We start from the raw sequence: 25,058 nt of genomic DNA, 5'->3' as shown, positions 1-25,058 counted from the left end.
CAGCATGGGCTGAGGTAGAACTAAAAACCCATGCAGCAATGCTGGGTATCCCTGAACTGGTGTGTGTGAAAACCAGAGCACAGTGCAAGGCACAGGGTGAACAAGTAGAGCTAGAGTCTGGAAGAATGGCCCAGCCTACCAAGAGAAAAGGAAAGTCAGTTGGGAAACCAACTGCAACACAGCAAAAGAAAGGGAACCTCTCTTCTCATGAAGAAGTTCTGCCCTCTGAGGGAACTGAGCCTTTGGAGCTTGAACCTTATCAGGTTGAGCTCTTGGGCCCAGGGGGACCCTCAAGGGAGGAGCTGTGTAAGGGACAAGAAACCTGTCCCTCTCTTGAAGGCCTTAGGCAGCAAGCTGCTGAAGAGTCCAAAGGCAAGAAAAATGGAACACATAGGGTCTATTGGGAAGATGGGCTCCTGTACACTGAGGCCAGAGACCCCAAACCTGGTGCCACTAGGAGAGTGGTAGTGCCTCAGCTGTTCAGAGAGTTCATCCTAACATTGGCCCATGACATTCCCCTTGCTGGACATTTGGGACAAACCAAGACGTGGGAGAGGTTAGTCAACCACTTCTACTGGCCCAATATGTCCAACATGGTTAAGGAGTTTTGCCTCTCCTGCCCCACCTGTCAAGCCAGTGGTAAGACAGGTGGGCATCCAAAGGCCCCCCTCATTCCACTTCCTGTGGTGGGGGTGCCCTTTGAAAGAGTGGGTGTGGACATAGTTGGTCCACTAGAACCTCCCACAGCCTCAGGAAATATGTATATCCTGGTAGTAGTGGATCATGCTACCAGGTATCCTGAAGCTATTCCCCTTAGGTCGACTACTGCCCCTGCAGTAGCCAAGGCCCTCATTGGTATCTTTACCAGAGTGGGTTTCCCTAAGGAGGTGGTGTCTGACAGAGGTACCAACTTCATGTCAGCATACCTAAAGCACATGTGGAATGAGTGTGGAGTGACTTATAAATTCACTACACCCTACCATCCACAAACTAATGGCTTAGTTGAGAGATTCAACAAGACATTAAAAGGCATGATCATGGGGCTCCCAGAAAAACTCAAAAGGAGATGGGATGTCCTCCTGCCATGTCTGCTTTTCGCTTACAGGGAGGTACCACAGAAGGGAGTAGGATTCTCACCCTTTGAACTTCTGTTTGGTCATCCTGTAAGGGGACCACTTGCCCTTGTTAAAGAAGGCTGGGAGAGACCTCTCCATGAGCCTAAACAGGACATAGTGGACTATGTACTTGGCCTTCGCTCTAGAATGGCAGAGTACATGGAAAAGGCAACCAAAAACCTTGAGGCCAGCCAACAGCTCCAGAAGTTTTGGTATGACCAAAAGGCTGCACTGGTTGAGTTCCAACCAGGGCAGAAAGTCTGGGTTCTGGAGCCTGTGGCTCCCAGGGCACTCCAGGACAAATGGAGTGGCCCTTACCCAGTGCTAGAGAGGAAGAGTCAGGTCACCTACCTGGTGGACCTGGGCACAAGCAGGAGCCCCAAGAGGGTGATCCATGTGAACCGCCTTAAGCTCTTCCATGACAGGGCTGATGTGAATCTGTTAATGGTAACAGATGAGGATCAGGAGGCAGAGAGTGAACCTCTCCCTGATCTTCTGTCATCAGACCCAAAAGATGGCACAGTAGATGGAGTGATCTACTCAGACACCCTCTCTGGCCAACAGCAGGCTGATTGTAGGAGAGTCCTACAACAGTTTCCTGAGCTTTTCTCCCTAACCCCTGGTCAGACCCACCTGTGTACCCATGATGTGGACACAGGAGACAGCATGCCTGTCAAGAACAAAATCTTCAGACAGTCTGACCATGTTAAGGAAAGCATCAAGGTGGAAGTCCACAAGATGCTGGAATTGGGAGTGATTGAGCGCTCTGACAGCCCCTGGGCTAGCCCAGTGGTCTTAGTCCCCAAACCTCACACCAAAGATGGAAAGAAAGAGATGAGGTTTTGTGTGGACTACAGAGGGCTCAATTCTGTCACCAAGACAGATGCCCATCCAATTCCAAGAGCTGATGAGCTCATTGATAAATTAGGTGCTGCCAAATTTCTAAGTACCTTTGACTTGACAGCAGGGTACTGGCAAATAAAAATGGCACCTGGAGCAAAAGAAAAGACAGCATTCTCCACACCTGATGGGCATTATCAGTTTACTGTTATGCCCTTTGGTTTAAAGAATGCCCCTGCCACCTTCCAAAGGTTGGTGAATCAAGTCCTTGCTGGCTTGGAGTCCTTTAGCACAGCTTATCTTGATGATATTGCTGTCTTTAGCTCCACCTGGCAGGATCACCTGGTCCACCTGAGGAAGGTTTTGAAGGCTCTGCAATCTGCAGGCCTCTCTATCAAGGCATCCAAATGCCAGATAGGGCAGGGAACTGTGGTTTACTTGGGACACCTTGTAGGTGGAGGCCAAGTTCAGCCACTCCAACCCAAGATCCAGACTATTCTGGACTGGGTAGCTCCAAAAACCCAGACTCAAGTCAGGGCATTCCTTGGCTTGACTGGGTACTACAGGAGGTTTGTGAAGGGATATGGATCCATTGTGACAGCCCTCACTGAACTCACCTCCAAGAAAATGCCCAAGAAAGTGAACTGGACTGTGGACTGCCAACAGGCCTTTGACACCCTGAAACAAGCCATGTGCTCAGCACCAGTTCTCAAAGCTCCAGATTATTCTAAGCAGTTCATTGTGCAGACTGATGCCTCTGAACATGGGATAGGGGCAGTTTTGTCCCAAACAAATGATGATGGCCTTGACCAGCCTGTTGCTTTCATTAGCAGGAGGTTACTCCCCAGGGAGCAGCGTTGGAGTGCCATTGAGAGGGAGGCCTTTGCTGTGGTTTGGTCCCTGAAGAAGCTGAGACCATACCTCTTTGGGACTCACTTCCTAGTTCAAACTGACCACAGACCTCTCAAATGGCTGATGCAAATGAAAGGTGAAAATCCTAAACTGTTGAGGTGGTCCATCTCCCTACAGGGAATGGACTTTATAGTGGAACACAGACCTGGGACTGCCCATGCCAATGCAGATGGCCTTTCCAGGTTCTTCCACTTAGAAAATGAAGACTCTCTTGGGAAAGGTTAGTCTCATCCTCTTTCGTTTGGGGGGGGGTTGTGTAAGGAAATGCCTCCTTGGCATGGTTGCCCCCTGACTTTTTGCCTTTGCTGATGCTATGTTTACAATTGAAAGTGTGCTGAGGCCTGCTAACCAGGCCCCAGCACCAGTGTTCTTTCCCTAACCTGTACTTTTGTATCCACAATTGGCAGACCCTGGCATCCAGATAAGTCCCTTGTAACTGGTACTTCTAGTACCAAGGGCCCTGATGCCAAGGAAGGTCTCTAAGGGCTGCAGCATGTCTTATGCCACCCTGGAGACCTCTCACTCAGCACAGACACACTGCTTACCAGCTTGTGTGTGCTAGTGAGGACAAAACGAGTAAGTCGACATGGCACTCCCCTCAGGGTGCCATGCCAGCCTCTCACTGCCTATGCAGTATAGGTAAGACACCCCTCTAGCAGGCCTTACAGCCCTAAGGCAGGGTGCACTATACCATAGGTGAGGGTACCAGTGCATGAGCATGGTACCCCTACAGTGTCTAAACAAAACCTTAGACATTGTAAGTGCAGGGTAGCCATAAGAGTATATGGTCTGGGAGTCTGTCAAACACGAACTCCACAGCACCATAATGGCTACACTGAAAACTGGGAAGTTTGGTATCAAACTTCTCAGCACAATAAATGCACTCTGATGCCAGTGTACATTTTATTGTAAAATACACCACAGAGGGCACCTTAGAGGTGCCCCCTGAAACTTAACCGACTATCTGTGTAGGCTGACTAGTTTTAGCAGCCTGCCACAAACCGAGACATGTTGCTGGCCCCATGGGGAGAGTGCCTTTGTCACTCTGAGGCCAGTAACAAAGCCTGCACTGGGTGGAGATGCTAACACCTCTCCCAGGCAGGAATTGTCACACCTGGCGGTGAGCCTCAAAGGCTCACCTCCTTTGTGCCAACCCAGCAGGACACTCCAGCTAGTGGAGTTGCCCGCCCCCTCCGGCCAGGCCCCACTTTTGGCGGCAAGGCCGGAGAAAATAATGAGAAAAACAAGGAGGAGTCACTGGCCAGTCAGGACAGCCCCTAAGGTGTCCTGAGCTGAGGTGACTCTAACTTTTAGAAATCCTCCATCTTGCAGATGGAGGATTCCCCCAATAGGGTTAGGATTGTGACCCCCTCCCCTTGGGAGGAGGCACAAAGAGGGTGTACCCACCCTCAGGGCTAGTAGCCATTGGCTACTAACCCCCCAGACCTAAACACGCCCTTAAATTTAGTATTTAAGGGCTACCCTGAACCCTAGAAAATCAGATTCCTGCAACAAGAAGAAGGACTGCCCAGCTGAAAACCCCTGCAGCGGAAGACCAGAAGACGACAACTGCCTTGGCTCCAGAAACTCACCGGCCTGTCTCCTGCCTTCCAAAGATCCTGCTCCAGCGACGCCTTCCGAAGGGACCAGCGACCTCGACATCCTCTGAGGACTGCCCCTGCTTCGAAAAGACAAGAAACTCCCGAGGACAGCGGACCTGCTCCAAGAAAAGCTGCAACTTTGTTTCCAGCAACTTTAAAGATCCCTGCAAGCTCCCCGCAAGAAGCGTGAGACTTGCAACACTGCACCCGGCGACCCCGACTCGACTGGTGGCGATCCAACACCTCAGGAGGGACCCCAGGACTACTCTGATACTGTGAGTACCAAAACCTGTCCCCCCTGAGCCCCCACAGCGCCGCCTGCAGAGGGAATCCCGAGGCTTCCCCTGACCGCGACTCTTTTGAACCTAAAGTCCCGACACCTGGGAGAGACCCTGCACCCGCAGCCCCCAGGACCTGAAGGACCGGACTTTCACTGGAGAAGTGACCCCCAGGAGTCCCTCTCCCTTGCCCAAGTGGAGGTTTCCCCGAGGAATCCCCCCCTTGCCTGCCTGCAGCGCTGAAGAGATCCCGAGATCTCTCATAGACTAACATTGCGAACCCGACGCTTGTTTCTACACTGCACCCGGCCGCCCCCGCGCCGCTGAGGGTGAAATTTCTGTGTGGACTTGTGTCCCCCCCGGTGCCCTACAAAACCCCCCTGGTCTGCCCTCCGAAGACGCGGGTACTTACCTGCAAGCAGACCGGAACCGGGGCACCCCCTTCTCTCCATTCTAGCCTATGTGTTTTGGGCACCACTTTGGACTCTGCACCTGACCGGCCCTGAGCTGCTGGTGTGGTGACTTTGGGGTTGCTCTGAACCCCCAACGGTGGGCTACCTTGGACCAAGAACTGAGCCCTGTAAGTGTCTTACTTACCTGGTTAATCTAACAAATACTTACCTCCCCTAGGAACTGTGAAAATTGCACTAAGTGTCCACTTTTAAAACAGCTATTTGTCAATAACTTGAAAAGTATACATGCAATTTTGATGATTTGAAGTTCCTAAAGTACTTACCTGCAATACCTTTCGAATGAGATATTACATGTAGAATTTGAACCTGTGGTTCTTAAAATAAACTAAGAAAAGATATTTTTCTATATAAAAACCTATTGGCTGGATTTGTCTCTGAGTGTGTGTACCTCATTTATTGTCTTGTGTATGTACAACAAATGCTTAACACTACTCCTTGGATAAGCCTACTGCTCGACCACACTACCACAAAATAGAGCATTAGTATTATCTATTTTTACCACTATTTTACCTCTAAGGGGAACCCTTGGACTCTGTGCATGCTATTCCTTACTTTGAAATAGCACATACAGAGCCAACTTCCTACACCGGGTAAAACTAACCAAAACTTACCTCCCCCAGGAACTGTAAAAATTGCACTAAGTGTCCACTTTTAAAGTAGCTATTTGTCAATAACTTGAAAAGTATACATGCAATTGAAATGATTCAAAGTTCCTAATGTACTTACCTGCAATACCTTTCAAACAAGATATTACATGTTAAATTTGAACCTGTGGTTCTTAAAATAAACTAAGAAAAGGTATTTTTCTATAACAAAACCTATTGGCTGGATTTGTCTGAGTGTGTGTACCTCATTTATTGTCTATGTGTATGTACAACAAATGCTTAACACTACTCCTTGGATAAGCCTACTGCTCGACCACACTACCACAAAATAGAGCATTAGTATTATCTCTTTTTACCACTATTTTACCTCTAAGGGGAACCCTTGGACTCTGTGCATGCTATTCCTTACTTTGAAATAGCACATACAGAGCCAACTTCCTACAAGTACTTAACATGGAAAGTAGCTTTTCTGATAGCTATCACATCTCTCAGAAGAGTAAGTGAAATACAAGCATTTACTATACAAGAACCCTTTATTCAGATACATAAACATAAAGTAGTTCTACGAACAAATCCTAAATTCTTACCTAAGGTCATATCACCGTTCCACTTAAATCAAACAGTGGAACTCCCAGTATTCTTTCCAGAACCAGATCCGGTAGCTGAGAGAGAGTTACATACATTAGACATTAAAAGGGCACTAATGTACTACATAGATAGAACGAAACAAATTTGCAAAACAAAACAATTGTTTGTTGCATTCTAAAAACCTCATACAGGGAATCCAATATCCAAACAAGGCATTGCCATATGGATAGTTAAATGTATTCAAACCTGTTATATAAAAGCAAAAAGAGAACTGCCTATTACACCAAAGGCACACTCAACTAGAAAGAAAGGTGCTACCATGGCCTTTCTAGGAAACATACCAATGACTGAAAAATGTAAGGCAGCCACATGGTCTACGCCTCATAAATTTACCAAGCATTACTGCGTGGATGTGTTAACAACACAGCAAGCCAAAGTAGGACAAGCAGTATTACGGTCTTTATTTCAAACAACTTCAACTCCTACAGGCTGAACCACCGCTTTTGGGGAGATAACTGCTGACTAGTCTATGCACAGCATGTGTATCTGCAGCTACACATGCCATCGAACGGAAAATGTCACTTACCCAGTGTACATCTGTTCGTGGCATGGGACGCTGCAGATTCACATGCGCCCTCCCACCTCCCCGGGAGCCTGTAGCCGTTTTAAGTTGAGAAAAAATTTAACTTGTACATTTGTAAATATATTACTTTTAAACACATTATGTACATACATATTTACTCCATTGCATGGGCACTATTACTATATACGCAACTTTACCTCACCCTCTGCGGGGAAAACAATCTAAGATGGAGTCGACGCCCATGCGCAATGGAGCCGAAAGGGGTTCGATCTTGTGACTCGAAAAAGACTTCTTCGAAGAAAAACAACTTGTAACACTCCGAGCCCAACACTAGATGATGGGATGTGCACAGCATGTGAATCTGCAGCGTCTCATGCCACGAACAGATGTACAGCTCGTTACTCTGATATTCAAGCTTGTGAATCTATGAAAGTTCCAATACTGGAGTAAGAAAATTAGTTACTTACCTGTAACTGTAGTTCTCTAGTATTGGAATCTTTCATAGATTCACATGCAACCCACCCGCCTCCCTGGAGAAGCTCACTTTCATCTCTCCCTCTCTTCCTCGCTCCCTTCCTCGCGCTCTCTCTTCCTCTCTTCCTGTCCTTAATACACTTGTGCTTGGAAAATTGGAGGTGCTGGAGCTTCTCTCAGGAGGATTCTAGTGGTGTTGTCTGAATGGTGGATGCTCAAGTTTGGTCCTTTTTCATAAAATGACTGATAGACTATTAAATTGAAGAGGCCTAGGGCCCTTGTATTAATATATTTCAACACTACAATTGTACCGGGGACGCCCATCTCGACGCTTGTGAATCTATGAAAGATACCAATACTGGAGAACTACAGTAACAGTTAAATAACTCATTTTCGTATGTGGACTGTCATCAGCTTACACTCGTGAATAATCTCCAGATAAACAGATTTCTGAGCAAAAAAAACATAAAACGTATTTTGTATACCGAAGGACATTTTTAATGTATTTTCTATTTGTTTGGACTAGGTGGAAATTATGGTGGTGGCCCTGGCTTTGGAGGTGGAAGAGGAGGTGGATATGGTGGCGGTCCTGGATATGGTAATCAGGGTGGAGGATATGGAGGAGGTTATGACAACTACGGAGGAGGTATTTGTTAAACATATTAACGTGATTGTATATGTATAAAAATGTGCTAAGGTTTACGTTCTAGATCTCTGATGCAGAGTTGCACCTTTGTGTTGCTATTAGGTTTCTGGTAATACTTTGTTAAAGCATTCGCACCTTGATCACTGCCACTTCTATTTTTTTATGCATGAAGCATGCATCTTGCATCATTTATCTTCATTGTTTTCTAGGACTGGATCTTTCGTAGAATCCCATATACTCAAATCATTTGGATTTTCAAATATTTATATAGGTAGGAATCTTAAGTGGAAATGGTAAATATGACCTGTTCTTTGACAGTCATGAAGAATAATCATTTGCCTCTTATGTTGACCTTGGAGCACTTACCATTAACAGGTTACAAAGGGTCTATATAATCAGCAGCAACCTGTAATGGCCTTTCAAAAGCTCATTTTCTTCTGAAAAACTCCTGCTGAGCCTGCATTAAGTTTAAAAGTCTGCAATGCAAAATCTTATCTGCAGGGCGGCTGGCTAGAGGGGGTCAAAATGGAGAAAAGAGAAACAAAAGAAGACTGACTGGCTTTCATTGCAAGAAAATGAAAAGCGTCCTGTCTCTAAGAGCCCAGGTGCTTCCTCAACCAGTGATGCATCCTACTGGCAGCTACTTCTGTCAGTTCTTTTTCTGCCTCACGTGAGTAGGATATACAGAGCACATGGGAGGCTTCACAGCTCTTATTTTGAAACAGCAGTCAGTAGTAGCCAGATATGACTGACAGCTATGGTCAAACAGAGCATCTTTTAATATATTAGAAAGGAAAGGAGTCAGGCTCTGAGCAGGAAAGCTTAAAGAGAAACACATGTAAAGCATTTAAACTGCACCAAAACAGTTAAAGAAGAAATCGGCACTACACGAGAAATCCGACAACAAGTAAAAAAAAAAAAAAAGACTAATTTTGTAAGAATTTAGACACTAGGACTAAAAAGATCCACTGAAGGGTTCTGGAGATATTGATTTTTACAAGCAATAATAAACCAAAACAATTTCACCTAACTGCAAACAGGTCTTGACAGTCAATGAATTGGACACTTTGACACTTACTTAAGTTTTCCTTGAAAAAGTTTTGATGTGGTTGGTTAGAAGTACTTAAGGCGATCAGTTGCGGCATAGAGCTAGACTAGAGGACAAGCAAGGTCCTCAAGAGAACAGTTACCTTCACAGAAGCAGTCTTCCAGCAGTTTCATGCACTCCCTCGCATTGCAATGGATTCCCATGAAGGATGCTGCAGATGCTCCAAGGATGCTGTGGATGTGACACTGGTCTTCAATTCTGCGAATGTGGTGAGCAGGGGTCCTGGTTGCAGGATTGATATCCCATTAAATCCTCTGGGCTGGTAGAAGTCCAGTTGCAGCTGTACTACCAGCTGCCTTTTGTTTTTTTGTTTTGTTGTGGCCATAACTCGCCTTTTGAGGGCCTCAGCAACTCTCACACAGCACTCCTGTGCTCTGCGTACTCTGGTGCAAATCCATGTTTTGGTCCTTGTTCTTAGTTCTGCACAGAGGCTGTGGTGGGTTTCTTTAAGACTTTGAGCTACCACTCACCACATCAGACTTAGTCAGCTTTTGTGTCCCTGTGCTGTGAACAGGAAGCCAGCCGTCTGTGCCCTAAAGTCTCTTGGTTTACTGTGCTCTGGAGACAGGGTCTCTTTGCCCAGGGCATGGCAGGTACTGTCCCATCCTTCACTAGCCACCAAGTAGAGTCCTTGTTAGTGCAACCTCTCTTTGCTGATCCCTTGGTGCGATATGGCCGTCCTACTTTGTCCTCAGTCCCAGCCAGTTGAGGTCTGGGGCCAAAAGTGCGCTCCCTTTTATGCTCTGAAAATGCCCTCTGGCAATGATGCGCTTGGTAGCCACTGGGCTATTGGGCTCCATCTTACCTGCTGACTCCACTCCCTGTGGAGTGTGATGTCTGGCTTTCCCAGAATGCACCGTTCATCCCACTCCCTTGGTGGCAAGAGCCCTCTCGACATTGTGTTCACTAGCCCACCCCCAGAGTTGTGGTTAGCAAGGGTCTACATGCCCCTGGTAACCCCAATTTGACAGCTGGCGCCTTCTCTTCTATGTCCCCAGTCTCAGCTGTCGGCCTGTCTGCCAAAACAATAGAATGTTACCTGTTTGCTCTCCAAAAGCATCTTCTCCACTGAAGCTCACCTTTTGGGCTAACACAAGTGCGGCTTCCTGAAGGAGGGAGTTTGCACCTCTCTCATGTGCAGGCCCCTATTGTGTCCTGTAAGGAAATGCCTCCTTGGCATGGTTACCCCCTGACTTTTTGCCTTTGCTGATGCTACGTTTTGAATTGAAAGTGTGCTGAGGCCTGCTAACCAGGCCCCAGCACCAGTGTTCTTTCCCTAACCTGTACTTTTGTTTACACAATTGGCACACCCTGGCATCCAGGTAAGTCCCTTGTAACTGGTACCCCTGGTACCAAGGGCCCTGATGCCAGGGAAGGTCTCTAAGGGCTGCAGCATATCTTATGCCACGCTGGGGACCCCTCACTCAGCACAGACACACTGCTTGCCAGCTTGTGTGTGCTGGTGAGGATAAAACGAGTAAGTCGACATGGCACTCCCCTCAGGGTGCCATGCCAACCTCACACTGCCTATGCAGTATAGGTAAGACACCCCTCTAGCAGGCCTTACAGCCCTAAGGCTGGGTGCACTAAACCATAGGTGAGGGCACCAGTGCAGGAGCACTGTGCCCCTACAGTGTCTAAGCAAAACCTTAGACATTGTAAGTGCAGGGTAGCCATAAGAGTATATGGTCTGGGAGTCTGTCAAACACGAACTCCACAGCACCATAATGGCTACACTGAAAACTGGGAAGTTTGGTATCAAGCTTCTCAGCACAATAAATGCGCACTGATGCCAGTGTACATTTTATTGTAAAATACACCCCAGAGGGCACCTTAGAGGTGCCCCCTGAAACCTTAACCAACTACCCGTGTAGGCTGACTGGTTTTAGCAGCCTGCCACACTCGAGACATGTTGCTGGCCACATGGGGAGAGTGCCTTTGTCACTCTGTGGCTAGTAACAAAGCCTGCACTGGGCAGGAGCTGTAACACCTGGCGGTGAGCCTCAAAGGCTCACCCCCTTTGTTCCAGCACCACAGGGCACTCCAGCTAGTGGAGTTGCCCGCCCCCTCCGGCCACGGCCCCACTTTTGGCGGCAAGGCCGGAGGAAATAATGAGAATAACGAGGAGTCACTGGCCAGTCAGGACAGCCCCTAAGGTGTCCTGAGCTGAGGTGAGACTAACTTTTAGAAATCCTCCAGACCTAAACACACCCTTAAATGTAGTATTTAAGGGCTCCCCTGAACCTAGGAACTCAGATTCCTGCAACCTAAGAAGAAGAGGACTGCTGAGCTGAAAAACCCTGCAGAGAAGACGGAGACACCAACTGCCTTGGCCCCAGCTCTACCGGCCTGTCTCCCCCCTTCGGAAGAAAACTGCTCCAGCGATGCTTTCCCCAGGACCAGCGACCTCGAATCCTCAGAGGACTACCCTGCTCTAAAAGGACCAAGAAACTCCCGAGAACAGCAGCCCTGTTCACCCAAGACTGCAACTTTGTTTCCAAAGGAGCAACTTAAAGGCAACAGCGTTTCCCGCCAGAAGCGTGAGACTTGCGACCCCGACTCGACTGGTGGAGAAACACTTCAGGGAGGACCCTCCGGGGACTCCGAGACTGTGAGTAACCAAAGTTGTCCCCCCTGAGCCCCCACAGCGACGCCTGCAGAGGGAATCCCGAGGCTCCCCCTGACCGCAACTGCCTGACTCTCAGATCCCGACGCCTGGAAAAGACCCTGCACCCGCAGCCCCCATGACCTGAAGGATCGGAACTCCAGTGCAGGAGTGACCCCCAGGAGGCCCTCTCCCTTGCCCAGGTGGTGGCTACCCCGAGGAGCCCCCCCCTGCCTGCCTGCACCGCTGAAGAGACCCCTTGGTCTCCCATTGATTTCCATTGGAAACCCGACATGTTTGCACACTGCACCCGGCCGCCCCCGTGCTGCTGAGGGTGTACTTCCTGTGCTAACTTGTGTCCCCCCCGGTGCCCTACAAAACCCCCCTGGTCTGCCCTCCGAAGACGCGGGTACTTACCTGCTGGCAGACTGGAACCGGGGCACCCCCTTCTCCATTGAAGCCTATGCGTTTTGGGCACCACTTTGAACTCTGCACCTGACCGGCCCTGAGCTGCTGGTGTGGTAACTTTGAGGTTGCTCTGAACCCCCAACGGTGGGCTACCTTGGACCCAAACTTGAACCCCATAGGTGGTTTACTTACCTGCAAGAACTAACAATTACTTACCTCCCCTAGGAACTGTGAAAATTGCTCCAAGTGTCTAGTTTTAAAATAGCTATATGTGTTTTATTTGAAAAGTATATATGCTATTGTGATTATTCAAAGTTCCTAAAGTACTTACCTGCAATACCTTTCATGCGAAGTATTACATGTAGAATTTGAACCTGTGGTTCTTAAAATAAACTAAGAAAATATATTTTTCTATACAAAAACCTATTGGCCTGGAATTGTCTCTGAGTGTGTGTTCCTCATTTATTGCCTGTGTGTATGTACAACAAATGCTTAACACTACTCCTTTGATAAGCCTGCTGCTCGACCACACTACCACAAAATAGAGCATTAGTATTCTCTTTTTGCCACTATCTTACCTCTAAGGGGAACCCTTGGACTCTGTGCATACTATTCCTTACTTTGAAATAGTGCATACAGAGCCAACTTCCTACATGTCCTTTCCTGGGAATCCTTTGCTTATCTCCCCAGGTGGGCAGAAAGTTGCCTGCAAGACAAGCCCCATGTACATCAGTAAAAGGGCACTGGAAACCTTGGGCATCTAAAGTGGCAGCTTCCAAAGTTGCACTTTTCCCACCACTAAATTTGATTTACCATTTAATCAGATTTAATGCACGTATTCCTTTAGAGCACCAACTTCAGTAGTTCCAGCCAGAAGGGCTGAGATGTTTGCATGTAATTGTGTACTTGTTAATGTGACTACTAGCCTTTCCACAGTAAAAACAACAATTTAGGTTTTTTAATGTAAAAGTACATATTCCTCATTATAATATACAGTACTCTCACTTAGGGCTTATTAGGTCTACCTGAGCCGGTGACTTGAGCATATTAAGAAGGAAGGTTTGAGCTGTCATTACCTTAAATGGCAAATTCAAGTTAGCAGTTTTAAACTGCCCTTACAGTCTGTAGGGGCCATGTTTTACCGTGTACTCTTGGTGGCACAACTAGTGCTGCAGTCCACTAGAGACACCTCAACTTACAAGCTCTGGGTAACTGCCAGTACCATATGCTAGGGACTTAAAAGTATGTTGGGCCATGCCAATTGGGGACGAGCCAATTAAACATGCACCATTCTAGGGGTCACAGCCCATGCAGAGTGTCCTGTTTAGCAAGACTCCAGGCATTTCAGAGCCATTACCCCAGTAGTTCGAACGGTGTCAAAAAGTGGGTTCTTTCCCTACAGCACAAATGGAAGTAGACGGCATAAAATTCAATTTGATATTCCTTTGGTGGCCAAAAGCATGTTAGATATGTTTGCAAGAAATGTTCCCCATTGCAGGGTAGTTTGTAGTGGCCTGTACTCGAAAGCCTTTATAAAATCAATTATGCATTTTCCCCATATAACGAGAGTTTGCTGGAAAATCACACACTGCGTGGTGATTTCAGTAGCTCCTGTCTGGCCAAGGCTGCATTGGTTCAGGGTTGTTTAACATGTCCTCCCAGACCCAAGTGCAGTTCAAGCCAGACACCAGTCCTCTATCAAGGAAGAAGTCCATCACCTCAATACAGAGTACCTGCAATTGACTACCTGGCTTGTTCGGCAAAATATAGATTTTCCTGAAAATTGTAAACAAGTAACTTGGTAGCTAGAAAGCCATCCAAAATCAAAACGTATTCTCTGGAATGGAAAATATTTATCCTCTAGGCACCAAAGGAAATTCCAAAACCCCTGGAGATGTTCAGTTTTTAATGTACCTTCTGAAAACTGGTTTGATCTGATCTCGGCTTTGCTTAAATTAAGGTTCATCTGTCGTCAATTTAGAGATATCTGACATCATCAGAAAAGCCTTCTCTTTATGCTTCTTGGGTCATTGAAGAATTCATGAAAACTTTCTGCTTATTTACTCCTAATGTTATCACACATTACACCCAAAGGCCCTGTTGGCAAACCTTCATGAGGCCCCTCTTTGAACCAATTCACAGATCAACATTAGAAAACATTTCTGGCCTTTCTACTGGCATAAAATCAACCGAGAGAAGGTGAGCTTCAGACACTCCTGAAAGAACCTGATCGAAGTCTCCATTTCTACAGACCCCCATGAACAATCTTAATGTACCAACTTCTTTTCATTTGGCTCAGAAGATATGTTTGCCTGCATTCTTTCCAGTAGCTTAGAAACCTCTGCACTCTAAACATTGAACAAGGCTTTAAATTCACCCTTGCTTAAAAAAAAAAAAAAAAGACTAATTTTCAGACAGATTAGTAATTTGTACCTTATGGACCCCTGACTAGGGGAACCATGTAACAAGACAGGCTCGTCAAATGAATATTTTTTCGTTCTAAATAGCCAGCAGACTGTTGAATTTTTTTTTTTTTTTTACCACATCTATCTGTGTGTGTGTTGATGGCATGTGTAGCTGCAGATACACATGCTGTGCATTTTACTTTTGCCATCTAGTGTTGGGCTTGGAGTGTTACAAGTTTTTTTTTTTTTTTTTTTTTTTTTAAGAAGTGTTTTCGAGTCATGAGATCGAATGACTCCTCCACTTCAGTTCCATTGCGCATGGGTATCGACTCCATGTTAAATTGTTTTCTTTCTGCCGTCGGGTTCGGGCGTGTTTCCTCTTGCTCCGAGATTTCGATTCGGAAAACTTTGAAAATGCTTTCTTTTCGTCTGTATTGTATCATTCGGGTTTACATCTTACATTGAAACATCGGTACCGTCGGAGAAGGCAACTCTACTCGTCCTTCGGGGCACGCGTACCCAACTCTGGCCTAGTCGGGCCAATCGCGTGGAAGCCTCATGGATCGGACTCCATTCCGGTTCTGTCTCTGTGCCACACGAAATATCCTTATACAGACCAACATCTCGTCTGTAATCTTTGCCTTTCCTCAGATCATCTGGAAGAAAATTGGGAGGCCTGTTGATCCTTCCGTTCCAAAAAGACTCTTCTAGACAGGAGGGCACGAAGACTCGCGATGGGACCAGAAGCACTGAACAACTCGACTTGGAGGAGGTAGAAATCATGCAGACAGCAGTCTCCGTTCGAGGTTCTGACTCCGAACAGAAATCCGAGGAGGACAGACCGGTCACGGCGGGACAACATGTGAGTATGAGTACCCCTGTACCCTAACAAAAACAGAAAGCCTTGGGTACGCCACTGCCGGAAGGCCACGGCTCTGCCCGAAAAAAGACTCCCGGTGACCAAGCTACCAGTTCGGCATTGAAAAAGGCCACTCCTCCCAAAACATCGAAGGCAATAAAAGGCTCAGTGTCTGACTCGAGCAAACATCATTTTTCGGAGTCGAAGATTCAGAAATCCCTTTCGGAACTGAGATCATCCACTGCATCATCCACTGCATCATCTTTTTCGATCCCAAAAAAGCCTGCTTCTGAGCTGAAAAGGCCAGCATATACAGAGGAGCATGGACTTTCAAAGAGACTAAAAGAAAGCCACAAAACCTCTGAAGAGTATCAAGTACAGCCAATACTTTAAGTTGTGGACGAAAGGCAAGCCAGGATTCATATCCATAAAGAAACAGACAGAAGCGACCCCCAGGTGTCCTCTCCCTTGCCCAGGTGATGGCTACCCCGAGGAGCCCCCCCCCCCGGTGCCCTACAAAACCCCCCTGGTCTGCCCTCCGAAGACGCGGGTACCTACCTGCTGGCAGACTGGAACCAGGGCACCCCCTTCTCCATTAAAGCCTATGCGTTTTGGGCACCACTTTGACCTCTGCACCTGACCGGCCCTGAGCTGCTGGTGTGGTAACTTTGGGGTTGCTCTGAAACCCCAACGGTGAGCTACCTTGGACCCAACTTTGAACCCTGTAGGTGGTTTACTTACCTGCAAAACTAACAAACACTTACCTCCCCCAGGACCTGTTGAAAATTGCACTGTCTAGTTTTAAAATAGCTTATTGACATTTTTGTGAAAACTGTACATGCTATTTTGCTAATTCAAAGTTCCTAAAGTACCTAAGTGAAATACCTTTCATTTGAAGTATTACTTGTAAATCTTGAACCTGTGGTTCTTAAAATAAACTAAGGAAATATATTTTTCTATACAAAAACCTATTGGCCTGGAGTGTGTGTTCTTCATTTATTGCCTGTGTGTGTACAACAAATGCTTAACACTACCCTCTGATAAGCCTACTGCTCGACCACACTACCTCAAAATAGAGCATTAGAATGATCTGCTTTTGCCACTATCTTACCTCTAAGGGGAACCCTTGGACTCTGTGCATGCTATTCTTACTTTGAAATAGTACATACAGAGCCAACTTCCTACAGAAACTGAGTTTTTTTTGGTATCTATGGAATACAATTTAAATCTCAACTTGTGGTGAAGCCAGAATCAGGGGTGGGAAAAGTGTTCTCTAAACCTTATGGGATCATTTTAAGATTGCTGAATATGATAAAGGTGCAGCAAGCCATGATTATTTGCATGTAATGTTTGCTAATTCTGTGAGGCGTATAGCACACCTGTCATCATCCACTCTGTCATGTCTTTCAGCATCAGTCTTTGGTGTGTGTAGATAAAGATACTAGTACAATGCAGAGTTAACAAGATTTGTTCTCGATTTAAAAAAAAATAATAATAATAATAATAATAATATTTAAATTGCAAGATAACTCGAAGTCGTTAGTTTTGTAGAGTTTACGTAGACTTGTTGTGAAACAGTGCCAGGCTATTTGTGCTCTTATGTATTAATGTAGTTATTTAATTCTTTGTAGCACACTTATGCTCCATAGAGTTCTACTTATATGTTTTGAAATAGGTAATTTTGGCGGTGGTGGTGGTAACTTCAATGACTTTGGAAACTACAATCAGCAGCCGTCAAATTATGGTCCAATGAAGGGTGGTAATTTTGGTGGCAGCAGAAACATGGGTGGACCATATGGAGGTATGCTGACATGAATCGTGTAGTGCAGAAGCCTGTCTTGTTTGTTTGATATTGGTGTTTATTGCATGCTCCCTGAGTTTAGCACTAGCTGCCAGCTTGAAATTGCCCATAATGTATGAAAGAAAACATTTTGCAAGTTACTATATTTTATCCACCCCTCTAGTAGTTATATTTTTGAGCAGCTTGTTGCAAAGGACCAGAAGCACATCTGTAGTAGTATACGACAAACTGAACTCGAACCCTTTCACAACTCTAAACTGTCTTAACATTAGGTTTGATTTCTGACAATAGAGAGCTATGCTATCTTTTCTCACAGTGCATTTAAGTAGTTCTACATCGCTGGAGCTTCACAGGAAATTATCAACTCAGTAGTGTGTCTCTTAGGTGGATCTTGGAATACTTTTCCTGAAAATGTATTGTAATGATTTGTTCAACCTTGTAATCTATTAATCAGTAGTCCTTAACATTAAAATACTTCCCCACTGCTTGTTCTGATCCTGGAACATTTTAACTCCTTATATAAAAAAATAGTAAAGTTTGGCATTTTCCATGCAGAGAATTGCTTATCTAAGCTTCTTTTTCCAATTTATTTGTTTGTATTTATTTTTGAGAGGGGCGCAGTCCCAGCTTAACAGATGCCATTATTTCTGTGGGAAACTGCCCCGAAATTTCAGATGAGCTCCCCCAAAAGCCTGCAAACATGACAACTAAGCAGTTAACTCCACCGAGCTTAGCAGTTTTAAGCTATTTTCATTATATCACTGAGGGCCCTTCTGGCTGTAACTAATATCCCCCACACTTAATGCATATCTAAAAATCCTGAACCTACTGTAATCTGGTTCTGCTTTGTTTGGCTCTTATACAGAAGAGGAAATTATGTGAATGAAGACATTAAGTAATAGCTTTCCAGGAAAGGAAGGCATTGCGATATCATTATGCCAAAAAAGACCTCCACTGTTAAGTGCCAGATGCTTTAATACTAGAATCGTGCGAATACTGCAGCTGTATTAAACTCAGCAGCAGCATACCTAGTTACCCAACCATTAATCCTTCTCCTCTGGAAACAAGTTGTTTGATCGAGTCCAGTCTGCCAATGCTTTAGGACAAGCCCCTTCTAGTTCTAGGCAATGAATGCATCTAATAGATGCACAAGGCAAATTGGTGGCAAGTATTGCATAGAATGTCTCCTAGCTTTACTTTCAGAACTCTTTTCCATCTGTTCCACCAACATCAGTTCCATATTACCAACCTGACCGACTAGCAGTAGAAGTCCTCCTTCAAAGATGAGAAAACATTTATTCTCTCTAAGGGTTTTCCCATTTATAGTCATAAGCACTGAATAGTCCCACCCATGTCCGGGACCCCGGAGCACTTCTTCGTAATATCCTTTTAAATGGAGATATTCGCCTTTCTTCTGGAAGGCCTGCAGGCGTCACTTATGAGAATTATTATGCAGCCTATTATGGATAGGCTACAATGGCCCAAATCGTCATCTTTAATAAAAAAAAAAAAGGGGGTCAAGAGATTATATATGTATAGAATTTTATGGATTTGTTTAGTAAAAACAGCATAAATATCTTTCACAAACCCTTTTTAGGAGAAACCGTGACAAATCACCTAGGACATTGAGGCCCCAAAGGCTGCCATTATGAGTGAGTGAGTCTGTGCCTTTCAGAAGCCAGAGACCACCAGTACTGCTTCATGCTGAGCAGGTGACAGTTGCTTCAGTTCTTTTTTCTGGTTCTTGCTGATGGGATCGAGCTCAACAGCTCAGCCAAAAATTAACTTCTGAAATTGTTACTTCTGTTTTATTCACCGTTTTTGGTCTTTACCAAGCATTTTCTGTCTTTTCCTGTCAGAACTTCCAGGGTTTTTTTCAGAAAAATGCCTTCTCTTTTTATAATTGTCCATCCTGTAGAAGAGGGGTGGCCAAGACAGAACCTTATGAAGTGTGCATCCTCTACCTGACTCGCAGCTTCCCACACCTTCAAAGATAGAGAAAAGATTTGCCGCCATCTAACAGAGGAAAGTAAAAGACAGCAGGTGCAGTCTGTAAGAGGGACCTCACAGTGAGGAAACACTCATACCTATACCAGAGGTCTTTCATCTGTATCCAGTGAGCGTCCCAGACAAAACAGCTGAAAAACAGTGAAGGTCCTGATAGATTTTGAGGACATTGCCGCCGAGGAGAGGTAAGGCCCCTACATGTTCACTGTCCATCCATGATTAGCCATCGAGGAAAAGCAATTTGCCGTCAAGACATGGTGCATCAACATAGCGAGCAAGACCTCTATCGATGTCTGAGTCCAATGCCACCACGACAATTGCTGTCAACCAGGTCACCATTGAGACTCCATAGAAGATCGATACCAGTGTCGAGGCTCTGATGTTTATCACTGCCGACCAGCATGTTGATGTTGAGGCGGAGAGAACAGTCCATGTTAAGGAGCGTTGCCACCTCAAAACTCCAGGAGGTCAAGACCGAAGAAGTCTTGAGTATTAAAGATGTGATCCCCCACCCCCAAATCAAGCTGTACTTGGCTCTCCACTGCCAGTACCATCTTCTCAACCTACTCCGCCTCCTCCACCACCTCAAACTGTGCCTCCCCACCACCTCCACCAGTTCCCAAGGTTCACAGCTTGTTCTAGGTCACTCCATTGTTCCAGGCATCACCACAGTTCGAGGCGGTCATTGCCACCATTCCAGGAGATCGCGTTCAAGGCACACCCTTGACAACTTATCCTCCGCTAATGGACATTACTCTCCGGCATTGTCAGTCACCCCATCACCACATATTTTACCGGTGGATGACATAACGTTTCAAGAGCACCAGTGTTCTTTCCCTAAAACTCTACCTTTGTTGCCACAATTGGAACAGCTTTGGCACACAGATAAGTCCCTTGTAAATGGTACCCCTGCTACCAAGGGTCCTGTGGCCAGGGAAGGTCTCTAAGGGCTGCAGCATGTACTGTGCCACCCTGGGGACTCCTCACTCAGCACATGCACACTGCTTCACAGCTTGTGTGTGCTGGTGGGGAGAAAAAGACTGTCGACCTGGCACTCCCCTCAGGGTGCCATGCCCTCAACCCACTGCCTGTGGCATAGGTAAGTCACCCCTCTAGCATGCCTTGCACCCTAAGGCAGGGTGCACTATACCACAGGTGAGGGCATAGGTGCATGAGCACTATGCCCCTACAGTTTCTAAGTAAAACCTTAGACATTGTAAGTGCAGGGTAGCCATAAGAGTATATGATCTGGGAGTTTTGTCAAACACAAACTCCACCAGTTCCATAATGGCTACACTGAATACTGGGAAGTTTGGTATAAGACTTCTAAGCACAATAGATCCACACTGGTGCCAGTGTGGGATTTATTGAGAAATGCACACAGAGGACATCTTAGAGATGCCCCCTGCATACCAGCCCAACTACTAGTGCAAGGCTGACCAGGTTCTGCCAGTCTGCCACATCCAGATGGGTTTCTGGCCACATGGGGTGAGTGCCTTTGTGCAGTCTGTGACCAGGAACAAAGCCTGTACTGGTTGGAGGTGCTTCACACCTTCCTCCTGCAGGAACTCAAAGGCTCAAGCCTGGTATTGCAGCGCCCCATTACACTCCAGCTAGTGGACATGCGCCTCCCCCCTGAATACAGCCCCCACTTTTGGCGCCAAGTCCGAGGAGATAATGAGCAACAAGGAGTCGTCACCCTAAGGTGTCCTGAGCTGAGGTGAGCCCTGCCTTAGAAAATCCTCCTTCTTGCTTCGGATGATTTCCCCCAATAGGATTAAGGATGTGCCCCCCTCCCCACAGTGAGGAGGCACAAGGAGGGTGTAGCCACCCTCCGGGTCATTAGCTATTGGCTACTGCCCTCTAGCCCTAAACACCCCCCTAAATTGAGCTTTTATTGGTGACCCTGAACCCAGGAAAACAGATTTCCTGACAACGTAAAGGACTGCTGACCTGAAAGCCCCGCCGAGATGGAGACAACAACTGACTTGGCCCCAGCCCTAACGGCCTGTCTCCACACTCAAGAACCTGCAACAGCAATGCATCCAGCGACCTCTGCCGACTCCACCCAAAGGACCAAGAAACTCCCGTGGACAGCAGCTCTGTCCGAACATCCCAGAAGAAACCATCTTTAAAAGGACTCCAGCCTCACTCCGGAAGCATGAGTCCCCAACACTCTGCACCCGATGCCCCCGGATCGTGTCCAGAGAAACCAACACTGCAGCGAGGACCGCCAGGCGACTCCCCACGACGTGGACACCCTGAGACAACCTCCCTGCACCCCCACGGTGACGCCTGCAGAGAGAATCCAGAGGCCCCTCCTAACCACGGCTACCCGGTAACAAAGAACCAGACGCCTGGAAGAAGCACTGCACCCGAAGCCCCCCCTGTGCCCTGCTTGCATTGCCAGAGTACCCCCCGGGTCCCTCTATTGCTTTTAACGTGAAACCCAACAACTACTTTGCACACTGCACCCGGCCGCCCCTGTGCCACTGAGGGTGTATTTTGTGTGCCTGTTTGTGATCCCCCCCCCCCCCCCCCCCCCCCCCCCTTCTGCTTTCCAAGGACGCAGGTACTTACCTGCTAGCAAACTGGAACCGGAGCACCCCTGGTCTCAATAGGCACCTTCTAGGGCCTACTTTGACCTCTGCACCTGACCGGCCTTGTGTTGCTGGTGCTGGGTGTTAGGGGTTGACTTGAACCCCCAACGGTGGGCTGCCTTGCCCTGGAGACTGAACTTGTAAGTGCTTTACTTACCTGTAACTTGTACTTGCCTCCCCTTGTTGATTTTTGCACAGTGTCCACTTTTGAAATAGCTTATTGAAATTTTTGCCAAAACTGTGTACCTTACTGTTTTACTTCAGTTCTATACTTTCCTATGCCAAGTACCTTACTATTTATGTATTTACTTGAATTCTGAACCTTATGGTTCTAAAATAAATTATTAAAAACCTATTGGCCTGGAGTTAAGTCTATAAGTGTGTGTCCTCATTTATTGCCTGTGTGTGTACAACAAATGCTTAACACTACCCTCTGATAAGCCAACAGCCCAACCACTGTAGAAATTTGGTTCTGTATATACTATCTCAAAGATAGTGTGTACAGAGTCCAAGGGTTCCACTTAGAGGTAAGATAGTGGAAAAATTAGATAATTCTAATGCTCTATTTTGTGGTAGTGTGGTTGAGCAGTAGGCTTGTCAGAGGGTAGTGTTGAGCATTTGTTGTACACACACAGGCAATAAATGAGGAACACACACTCACAGACTTACCCCAGGCCAATAGGTTTTTATATAGAAAAATATATTTTCTTAATTTATTTTTAGAACCACAAGTTCAACGTTTAAATACATAAAATGCAAGGTACTGCACACAGGTAAGTTAGGAACTTTGAATTAGAGCAATAACCTAGTTTTTGTAAAAATGTCAAGCTATTTTAAAAGTAGACACTGCAAAAATCAACATTTCCTGGGGGGAGGTAAGTAGTGGTTAGATTGTGAGGTAAGTAAGACACTTACAAGTCTCAGTTCCTGGACATAGGCAGCCCACCATTGGGGGTTCAACGCAACCCCAAAGTTACCACACCAGCAGATCAGGGCTGGTCAGGTGCAGAGGTCAAAGAGGTGCCCAAAACACATAGGCGCCTATGGAGAAAGGAGTGCTCCGGTTCCAACCTGCCAGCAAAGGGGGGGGGGGGGGGGGGGGGCTTATAGGGGCACCAGTAGGCACACAAAATACACCCTCATCTGCACAGGGGCGGCCAGGTGTAGTGTTCAAAGCAGGCGTCTGGTTTTGTATTGGTTTCAATGGAGGGACCCAGGGGTTTCTCCAGCTGTGCAGGCAGGGCACATGGGGGCTTCTCTGGCCAGCCAGACCTGGGCTAGGCGGAGGGTCGCCTAGTGGGTCACGTCTGCACTGAAGTTCGGTTCCTTCTGGTCCTGGGGGATGTCGGTGCAGTGCTTGGTCCAAGCGTCTGGTCCCTTGTTACAGGCAGGAGCCTCTGGATTATCTCTGCAGCTGTCGCTGTGGGGAATCCAGGGGTGTTGTCACGGGCTACTCACGGGTTCGCAGTCGCCGGGGTGTCCCCCCTGTGGTGTTGGTTCTCTGGATCTCGAGCCGGGGGCGTCTGGTGCGGAGTGTGAAGTCTCACGCTTCCGGTGGGAAGAATGAGGTCTTTAAAGTTGTAGAAAAGTTGCACGTTTGTTGCAGGTTGTTGAGCAGAGCTGCTGCTCACTGGAGTTTCTTTCTCCGGGGATTCAGGGCAGTCCTCTAAGGCTTCAGAGGTCACTGGTTGCAGGTTGCTGGTGGCCGGTAGAGCCTGGGCCAAAGCAGTTGTCGTCTTCCGTCGTCTCTGCAGGCTTGTAGGTCAGCAGTCCTTCTTTTTTAGTTCAGGTTGCAGGAATCTGATTTCCTGGGTTCTGAGGTGCCCCTAAATACTAAATTTAGGGGTGTGTTCAGGTCTGGGAGGGAAGTAGCCAATAGCTACTGTCCTGGAGGGTGGCTACACTCTTTGTGCTTCCTCCCTGTGGGCAGGCGGGCACATCCCTAATCCTATTGGGGGAATCCTCCAAAACCAAGATGGAGGATTTCTAAAGGCAGGGGTCACCTCAGCTCAGGGCACCTTAGGGGCTGTCCTGAAGGGTGGGTGACTCCTCCTTGTTTTTCTAATTACCTCCTCCAGCCTTGCCGCCAAAAGTGGAAGCAGTGGCCGAAGGGGTGGGCATCTCCACTAGCTGGGATGCCCTGTGGCTCTGTAACAAAGGGGGTGAGCCTTTGAGGCTCACGCCAGGTGTTACAGTTCCTGCAGAGGGAGGTGTGAAGCACCTCCACCCAGTGCAGGCTTTGTCACTCTCTGGCCAGGAACAAAGGCACTCACCCCATGTGGCCAGAAACTTGTCTGGTTGTGGCAGGCTGGCAGAAACTGGTCAGCCTAGCACTAGGAGTCGGACTGGTATTCAGGGGGCATCTCTAAGATGCGCTCTGGGTGTATTTTACAATAAATGCCACACTGGCATCAGTGTGCATTTATTGTGCAGAAAAGTTTGATACCAAACTTCCCAGATTTCAGTGTAGCCAATATGGAACTGTGGAGTTTGTTTGACAAACTCCCAGACCATATACTCTTTATGGCCACCCTTCACTTACTATGTCTAAGGTTTTGCTTAGACACTGTAGGGGCATAGTGCTCTTGCACATATGCCCTCACCTGTGATATAGTGCACCCTGCCTTAGGGCTGTAAGGCCTGCTAGAGGGGTGACATACCTATGGCACAGGCAGTGTGAGGTTGGCATGGCACTCTGAGGGGGGTGCCATGTCGACTTAGTCATTTTCTCCCCATCAGCACACACAAGCTGTGAGGCAGTGTGCATGTGCTGAGTGAGGGGTCCCCAGGGTGACATAAAACATGCTGCAGCCATTGGAGGCCTTCCCTGGCATCAGTGCCAAGGCTGTGCCAATTGTGGAAGCAAAGGTGCAGTTTAGGGAAAGAACACTGGTGCTGGGGCCTGGTTAGCAGGGTCCCAGCACACTTTCAATCATAACTGGCATCAGCAAAAGTCAAAAAGTCAGGGGGTAACCATGCCAAGGAGGCATTTCCTTACAAATATCCTCTCTCTCCAAGGCTCAATGGCATCCTGCATCTTTCTCACATCAAATGGTCGTCTCCACATGCAACCTTAACAGGATTGTCTAGAGGGCTGGTGGGATCAGCTGATGGGCAATTGGGAGGACAGAATAAAACTTATCTCATCAT

The 25,058-nt window shown here is 47.0% G+C and overlaps 1 protein-coding gene across 4 annotated transcripts in view; it reads left to right on the top strand.

Annotated features, from left to right (window-relative positions):
- Window positions 1-25,058, top strand: part of HNRNPA2B1 (heterogeneous nuclear ribonucleoprotein A2/B1) — a 172,336-nt gene that overhangs the window by 45,279 nt on the left and 101,999 nt on the right. For 2 of the 4 annotated variants that reach the window (XR_011199162.1, XM_069211410.1), the window contains exons 8-9: window positions 7,996-8,115; window positions 17,176-17,301. Coding sequence is in view for 3 of the 4 variants with exons in the window: in XM_069211410.1 (XP_069067511.1) it covers window positions 7,996-8,115; window positions 17,176-17,301 (246 nt within the window). In the remaining variant the exon portion in view is untranslated. The remainder of the gene's footprint in view (window positions 1-7,995; window positions 8,116-17,175; window positions 17,302-25,058) is intronic. The other 2 variants (XM_069211412.1, XM_069211411.1) reach the window with 1 other exon arrangement.

Source organism: Pleurodeles waltl, chromosome 10 (genome assembly GCF_031143425.1).
Source record: "Pleurodeles waltl isolate 20211129_DDA chromosome 10, aPleWal1.hap1.20221129, whole genome shotgun sequence".
In the NCBI taxonomy this organism is placed as follows: domain Eukaryota; kingdom Metazoa; phylum Chordata; class Amphibia; order Caudata; family Salamandridae; genus Pleurodeles; species Pleurodeles waltl.
This window is presented reverse-complemented; position numbering and strand designations above follow the sequence as displayed.